This window comes from Eutrema salsugineum, unplaced genomic scaffold (genome assembly GCF_000478725.1).
Source record: "Eutrema salsugineum unplaced genomic scaffold, Eutsalg1_0 scaffold_1, whole genome shotgun sequence".
NCBI classification, from domain to species: Eukaryota; Viridiplantae; Streptophyta; class Magnoliopsida; order Brassicales; family Brassicaceae; genus Eutrema; species Eutrema salsugineum.
This window is the reverse complement of record NW_006256909.1, coordinates 1,588,781-1,597,253: the sequence shown is the minus strand read 5'-3', so window position 1 is coordinate 1,597,253 and position 8,473 is coordinate 1,588,781. Positions and strand designations below refer to the sequence as shown.

The following is an 8,473-nucleotide window of genomic DNA, read 5'->3' as shown; positions in this document are numbered from 1 at the left end:
GATTTGGATTTGGATGGGGAGGTGATGGACCTGGCGGCAACGGCGGTCGTTGTTGGTATCCCGGTTGTGCTAAAAAGTCAACAGGAAGTCATAATTAAATTAGACATACCCTAATCAAGAGCTATGATATATCTTCGAGCCATGCTTTGTCACCACGTTCACAATAATTCCACTGTTTTGCACCCTTTTTTCTCTGTTTTGCACTTTTCAATGGCTTAAGACATACAACGACTAATGTCGTTGTTAATTTTCTTTATATCTTGTGAGATTGTACTTGGATTGAAAACCTAAATAATTATATTTCCCATTTTGTTTGTTCTCACTTCTTATGTCAATCTTTGGCTGATTTAATCAAGTGCAATTAAAGATGTTCCCGTTTAAGTTCTTGGAATATCAAATGATGTGTTTTAATTCGTCATATAATGGGTCTATTTCGGGTTCAAATGAATTGTGGCTCAACGTACGCAATCTCAACAATCCTATCATTTCCTTGAACTCTTCTATATAGATTGATAGATAATAGTATGACAAAATTTCGATAACTGTAAGTATGTAACATTCTAGATATTAGGATTAAGACAGTGTTTACAAAAGTATGTTTTGACCAATTAAGTTTGTTAAACTATAATTTGTAGTCTAATGGCCTGTATTACTGAATTTGACCTCATAAGTCACAAGTGTATGAATCGTATACAAAACAAAGAAAACAATTCAGTTTGTTAGTTTAAACTAGGATTGACAAAACTAAGATTTCATTGCAACACATAATGACATAATTAGCAAACATATAATTAATGCACCTTACACGTACTATTTAAAATGCATTTTTTTTTTGTAGTAATGAGTCTTACATTCTTATGACCTCTGATTACAAAACTTATATCTCGTAGGGTTACACATTTATAAAAACTATTACAAATTAATATTGAACTGTTTCTGACGAAATTAATCGTTTCAAGAAAACAGTATCAAAAGAAAAAAAAAACAAATAGATTTTAAAAGGATTTAACAAAAGAACATAAACTTTGGTTTGAACCTTTTTACCTTTATAACTAGTTTTCGAAGAACGAGTGATTTATTAAAGATAACTGTTTTTAAAAAAAAAAAAAAATTTTACCAAAAAAAAAACTGTTTTTTTAATCAAAAATCGTAGTTAATAAAAATTGGACAAGCTTAAATGAATCTTTTTTTAAAATAGCTAATTATAGCTTAAATTCTTGAACCTGAAACAACCTACGATCTCTCCGATTCTCTTACAATAACTTCCTAATGTCTAACAAGACTACATTATAATAATAATGACATAAATTTGGGAAACTAAAAAAACTCGGGTTCAAGGGTTAAACTCGACCCGGATCCGCCGTTTTCATCAGTCGCAGCTCCAACACTTTCCTGTGGGAGTTGGAGTGAAACTCGGTGGAGAATGTCGGGCTGCAAGCGGGTCTATATTCGGGTAAAAGCCGACCCGACTTAAACCGGACCCCACAAGCATTACACAGAGTCTTCGCACCCAACGGACCTATCCTCCATTGTGGCGTTTTCTGGACCCCACAATGGCTGCAGCATCGCCTAGGCTGCTGCTGCTGAGCTCCGACGCCGGAAGAAGTCTCCGACTTCTGTCTCCCTCTCTCCTTCTTTCCGGCGAAGGATTGGGAGGAATACGGCGACTCCAGAGACCAGTTATGGCCATAAGTGCGGCGGCGTTTACTTCGTGGTTTAACGGGTACGCTCTGTTTTTTAACCTCCACCGACGCGGCTGGATTCACCGGAATGTCACTGGAAAAACAAGATTCTGGGAGAGAATCCTCCACGAAGTTGGATAACCACTCTAGGTCCTCTAAATCGCCAACCTTGACGAACAAAACAGAACAACAACAAAGAAAAAAGGAGAAACTGAAAACAGAGTAAAAAAAACAGAGTAAAAAAACAGGGGAAAGAGAAACAGAGTGCGCAAGTGGGCTCACTGGGACGTCAAGCTTGGAGCCGGGAAAAGATAAGAGATCTTCAAGCGGTGAAAGGCAGGTATTTTGTTCGGAAAATCTTTTAGCTTTCTCTCGTTTTTGTTCGTCTTCTTCTCTTTGTGACGAAGATGACTCTTCTCGTTCGAAAGCGTCGGCGTTAGAGAAGTCAAGGAGGTCGTCGACGGAGAAATCCCCGAGAAATGCTTCTACGCACTCCATTTTGGTTTTCAACTAAGCACTAACAAAACCCATGACTACAATTATTTTAAAGATAGGAGCAGCGAATCCATATTTCAAAAAAGTTTGTTCGTCTTCCAATATTTTTTTACAAAAATTTCCTCCTCCTTTTTTCAAAATTTAAAATTTATTACGTGTCCTGACTCGTGACTCGTGAGAGAGATGGTGGAGAGTGGACAGAACTGATTTTGTGAATTTTGAGCGACTTGTTTGGTAATGCTTCGTTACGAATCAACTAACCACGCATTGCCATGTCAGCATTTCCCATCTACAAAGAAGGAAATGAAACATACTGTATATACTTTTCCCAAAAAGTTATCTAAAATTATCTACAGATTATTAGGATTGTATAAAGAGTAATTTCAGAGTCCTTAATCCTAAATTTCAAGTTTGTGATCTCAAGAAGACAGGCCATGTTATTTCCTTCTAAAAGGAAAACACATATTTCTCAGTCGTATCGATGGTTTTTGGAGTAAAAATACAAAGACAAAAAAAAAAAGATTATTGATTGAAAATAATGATTGAAAAACATGGATTATAAAGTCAGGCTTCGGGTCCCCACTCGACCGTCGGTGGAAGGCCCGGTGTGAAGAATCTAAAAAAATGGGACCGAAACAAACAAGAACGTTATAATTTATTTTTTTTTTTTTTTTTGGTCGAACGAACGTTATAATTTCTATTTTTTTTTTGGTCAAGGATGTTACTCCATAATTTATTTATTTCTTTAAAAGATTGGAAATAATGGAAAGAGTCACCATCACATGATGAGCGCGTGAAAACATTGTTGTAATTGTAAAATCTTCATTTGGTAACTTTTCGTTTTTCGTCATTAATGTCACATTCGTAGCTCCTTAATCTCTTACCATCAGAGCTTTCAGCAAAAATGGACGTGCCTCCGACCAACCACACAAGGATATCTAGAAGGACTTTGTTTGCCGAATCGCAAAATAAATATTACGTTGATGATATATTGTTGACTTAGAGATGCACATACAACGATCATCTAAAAGACTAAAACAGCACGGCTCCACAAAAGCGAGACTTAGCTGATTATCAATTACAGCAACATTCGACCATAACACAACAGAACGGTTCAAAGTTCAGAAGGTGAGAGACATAATCGAGTAAAGCAAAAATAGAAGCCAAAACAAAACATTCTTTTTATTTTTTAGCTAAAAAAAAAGAAGAAAACAGAACAACCTTCATATCAATAACACCAAAACCAAACTATACATATAAACTACAATGCCGACCTATGATAGATTTCTCAAGATATTGTAACCCAATAGATTATAGGTATACAGACTAACGAATAGTTGAATTTGTAACATTTACCCATATGTATAGCTTGATTGTGAATACTAAATACACTTATCATTACTTATCAGAAAAAAGAAAACACTACTCCATTAGATAAATTTATATATAAGCAAATATTTCTTTACACAAAAAGCACCATAAACATAAGTGAGGACATAAAAAAATTGTACCAAAAAATTAACCTTTTTAATCGAAAGTATAAACACATACATTTTTTTTTTGTCGAATTCCGAAATAATATTAGAAATCATATCATGGCTACTAAGTAGCGTAAGCATGTAGATGCTTTTTGATTATAAATATAGTTTACGACATTTCAATCAGTTGGGTGTTTGGTCTAGTGGTATGATTCTCGCTTCGGGTGCGAGAGGTCCCGAGTTCGATTCTCGGAACACCCCGCGTACCCAAATTGTTTTATAATTTTGTCCTCTCCATTATTAATTGATACAATAAAAGGCGTATCCTATGGGTGGGTCACTAAGCTGGTAAAGTGACCATTTATATTTACCCAATGGGCTTAATGCAAGTCTGTCAAAATTGGAATGTTGGCATTTGGCAAAGAAGCACCGTAAAAATGGACAATATTGAAATCAAGATAAACTAAAAATTGTCATGTATGGTCTTCATTTTAATTTTATGAATTAGTCCTCTTTCTATCTCCGTAGCATTTTTTTCCACAATATTTTTCTCTTAAACTAGTATCTATGTCTATGACACGTAACTTATGCGTTTACGGATTTTTAATTTTTTTCCTTCTATATATTTGACGATCACGTTTATTAACACATGAACTTTTGTTAAACTAATTAATTTTCTGTCTTCAAACCAAAAAAAAAAAACAATTTTAACCTAAGCGCAATCAAACAAACAGTTATCACTTACCACGGTATTTTTTTTTTAAACATCTATATTATATTAAATATTGAGGAAGCTTATAATACAAGTTTTTCAGAAGTAATTTCCGTTTGATAAATAGTAAAACACATTAAATCAAATTTATATGTTTTTTCTTAGACAATGGATCGATTAACATAATAATCTAGTAAATATTAAGGAAGCTTATAATAAACCCCCATATATATATAAGAGTGTTTACTTTTCTTTAACAAAAGAAAAGAAAATAATGTTTGCTATGCTTTTTTCCTATTGTTGATTAACGTTATTAATTTCGTATTGTCTCTTTCAAACGAAACACAACGCTATATTTATTCCCAAATGATTCGTAAAATATAAAGGAATCCAATTGCTTCTACTTTAAGTGCTGGTGAACGTTTCCAATACCAAATTGTTTTATAGTAGTATGCGTTATAAACAGTTTAATTTCGGTCGTGAATCTTTTTTTATTTGACATAGTCCTGAACCTTATGATAGTAAGAACTTAAAAAACATTTTAAAAGCATTATATATATATATATATAAATTCTCTCCCTCCCGCAATATGTTTTCTAGATCGAATTAGTTATTATGACTATTTTGCTAACCATTACCTACGCAAGAATGATAACAGATCTACTATTGGCTTAAATACTATCCACTTGACAACCTGTAAAATAATTATAGTATGATTGACGGTTCAATACGCAAACCTATCGAAGTTCCCAACCACATTTACAATATAAATTGTATTCACCCCACATTATATCACATATGCTACTACTTTATTGAACACAGAGAAGCATATTTAAAAAGAATACTCCTATGAATTTGATAGCTGAACAAAAAAAGAAATATGAATTTGATAATTAGGGAGCGGCGAATCATTTAATGGCCAGTGCCACTAACCAGACGTTCCGGACTTTGTTAGGTGAGACAATAGAGACAAAACAATAAATGTCACCGATCCATATACTTCATATAATATAAAGTATATGTGGGAAATATCTAACATGTGAGAATTTGAAGAAACATATCAACTATTGGCATTGAATTCAACGATATGGACTTCCATCTTCATGATAACGATTTTTAAACCTAAAGATCGCAGCAACCTTATTTAATGTTTACCTTATCATTCCCCATCTAGTTTATTTCCACTTTTAACCACCACCTATAAGTGGTTGAAACTTGAAATTGAAACAAACATTGAAATGGAAACACACTAGTTCTAAACTAGGCAATCAAACAAACAAGCACAAGGCTTTTAAATAACCAAACTCTGCTTTTGCACAGAGTAGAGAGAGTTAGAGAGAGTTAGAAGCCATGGAAGGCATGGAGGAGATTGTGGAGCAGAGCTTGAGGGAGATGAGAGAGACGTTTGCGAGCGGGAGGACGAGGAGTGTGAAGTGGAGGAAGACACAGCTCGCAGCTATAATCGAGATGGTGAAAGACAACGAAGACAAGATGTGCGATGTTCTGTTTCAAGATTTGGGCAAACACAGTACTGAAGCTTTCAGAGACGAGCTTGGTTTTGTCATGAGATCAGCTACTACTGCTTTAAACTTTCTTGACAAATGGGTCGTTCCCAGAAAGGTAATACACTAAGCACATATTTAACAAATACAGTGTGATTGATTTCGGATTAGGAAACTCGACTATCGAGAAAATTTGCAAGATTAATCATTTTCCTATATTGTCTTGGTGCTGAAAAAAACAGAGCAACCTTCCTCTGTTGTTCTATCCAGCAAAAGGGCAAGTGATCTCAGAACCGTATGGAACGGTTCTTGTTCTGTCTAGCTGGAATTTTCCTATCTGTAAGATTTCAGATCTTGAATTAGTTCCATGTCTTTTTTTTTTAGTAGAGTTTAAGTTGTAGTTTTTGTTTGTGGTTAGCTTTGTCTCTGGACCCATTGATTGGGGCAATATCGGCAGGAAATACCGTGCTGCTCAAGGCATCTGAACTAAGCCCGAACGCATCTGCCTTCCTCGCCAAGACAATCCCGTCTTATCTCGACAATAAAGCCATCAAAGTTATCGAAGGAGGACCTGACGTCGCCACTATCCTCTTGAAACATCAATGGGACAAGATCTTCTTCACTGGTATCAGTTCATTCATCCTTCAACACGCCTTTGATTTGCATTTAGCGGAATTGGCGTCATCGTTGTTGTTTGTAGGGAGTCCAAGGATCGGAAAGATCATAATGGCCGCAGCTGCAGAGCACTTGACTCCTGTGACATTGGAGCTTGGTGGAAAATGTCCCACCATTATTGATCACCACTCTGTTTCAAAGGACATGAAGGTCTGTGCTTTGCTCTGTTTTTCTCTTAGCTCCAATTTGACTTTGAAACAGAGACTCGTGACGTGAAAGTGTCTGAATTTGAATTATTGGTGATAAACATATATAGTCGGTTGTGAAGAGAATCTCTGGAGGAAAATGGGGATCTTGCAGTGGACAAGCTTGTATCTCCGTAGATTACGTCCTTATTGAACAGAGTTTTGCGTCTTCTCTGGTATGTGCACACACAAACGCAAACGCAAACGCTATTTATGAAGTATCTCTAAGAGTTTTTTGTTTCTATAGATTGATATGTTGAAGCCGACAGTAAAGTCTTTCTTTGGGGAAAACCCGAAAGAATCTGGATGTCTCTCTAGGATTGTCAGCAAGAAACACTTTCAGAGATTGTCTCGTCTTCTTAATGATCCTCGTGTTCAAGCTTCCATCGTCTATGGCGGTTCGATGGATGAAGAGAAGCTGTATGCTTTGATTTAATCATGTTTCCTGGATTACACGAAATCAGTTCTACGAGTAATTTAACCTAAATTTGTCTGCCAGGTATGTTGAGCCAACCATCTTGTTGGATCCTCCTCTTGATTCTGAGATAATGAATGAAGAAATCTTTGGTCCAATCCTCCCGATTATCACAGTAAGCACATTTAAAGTATACAGTTATACAGATTACGTAGTAGACAATCGACTAATCGTTGCTGATTTTTTTTGTCTATTTCCTTCGATGTAATGAAGTTACGTGACATCCAAGAAAGCATAGGGTTCATCAAGTCAAAACCAAAGCCACTTGCCATCTATGCATTCACCAAAGACGAGAACCTTAAAACTAGAATCTTGTCAGAAACATCCTCCGGAAGTGTTACCTTCAACGACGTCATGATCCAGGTATATAAAAAACCAAAACTGACAAAACTTTCGGTGGTCAAATTGTTTCATTCCGATTTCAATCATGGTTGGTCAGACGCTTTTAAATGACAAAAATACCCAATTATCTCACAGACCCATAAGATTACTCATGACGAAATAATCTTTTGCATTTTTATTTTAAAAAAGTCTCGATTTTTGAGTATGTAAACTTGAAGTATTGACTCTAATATAGAATTTTCTCATAACTTCAAGTGTTGAATGGAATTGCAGTACATGTGTGATGCGTTGCCTTTTGGAGGAGTGGGAGAGAGTGGAATAGGAAGGTATCACGGGAAATACTCATTCGAATGTTTCAGTCACGAGAAAGCAATAATGGAAGGAAGCTTAGCAATGGATCTTGAAGCTCGATACCCTCCATGGAACAACTTCAAGCTCACGTTCATTAGACTCGCATTTCGTGAAGCTTACTTCAAGCTTGTCCTCCTTATGCTTGGTCTGATTAAAAAATAAAGTGAGAGAGAGACGCGCACACACACACACACAGAATATGTGATTGATACATATCACTCTTGATTTTGATTTTCATAGCCTACTTCAAGCTTGTCCTCCTTATGTTTGATTTTCATAACCTTGCCTATTATATAAGTTTGATTCCAAATTTCATTCAAGCTTGAGATATTCCATAGAAGTTTTTTTTTTTTTTTTTTTTTTGCATCTATTCCTACCGAGGTACATTCTTAGTAACCACGGCATACTTTTAATGAAAATTAATATTAAGATTAATTAAAATAAATAGTACAAGATAAGTTTGAAAAATAATTATAAATAAGATTAATTAGTTAGAAAGTTCAATTTGAAATTCCAAAAAAAAAAGCATTGGCGAATTAGATAGTACGTGATATGATACTTACTTACCTAGATGAA

At 35.3% G+C, this 8,473-nt stretch overlaps 2 protein-coding genes and 1 non-coding gene across 3 annotated transcripts; 2 read left to right on the top strand and 1 right to left on the bottom strand.

The window, feature by feature from the left end:
• Window positions 1–1,173: 1,173 nt before the first annotated feature.
• On the bottom strand, window positions 1,174–2,320 carry LOC18030748 (GATA transcription factor 7). The gene is made up of 2 exons (XM_006411953.2): window positions 1,965–2,320; window positions 1,174–1,850 (listed from the first exon to the last, which is right to left on the bottom strand). The coding sequence occupies exons 1-2, from the start codon at window positions 2,178–2,180 to the stop codon at window positions 1,341–1,343; spliced, it is 726 nt and encodes a 241-aa protein (XP_006412016.1). The 5' UTR covers window positions 2,181–2,320; the 3' UTR covers window positions 1,174–1,340.
• A 1,524-nt stretch (window positions 2,321–3,844) lies between these two features.
• On the top strand, window positions 3,845–3,916 carry TRNAP-CGG. Its single transcript has one exon. It is a non-coding gene; the product is annotated as a tRNA-Pro (tRNA).
• Window positions 3,917–5,595: 1,679 nt separating this feature from the next.
• On the top strand, window positions 5,596–8,207 carry LOC18030747 (aldehyde dehydrogenase family 3 member F1). Its single transcript, XM_006411952.2, has 9 exons — window positions 5,596–5,987; window positions 6,112–6,208; window positions 6,288–6,494; window positions 6,570–6,694; window positions 6,801–6,905; window positions 6,977–7,149; window positions 7,229–7,319; window positions 7,418–7,567; window positions 7,820–8,207. The coding sequence occupies exons 1-9, from the start codon at window positions 5,718–5,720 to the stop codon at window positions 8,057–8,059; spliced, it is 1,458 nt and encodes a 485-aa protein (XP_006412015.1). The 5' UTR covers window positions 5,596–5,717; the 3' UTR covers window positions 8,060–8,207.
• The last annotated feature ends 266 nt before the right edge of the window (window positions 8,208–8,473 follow it).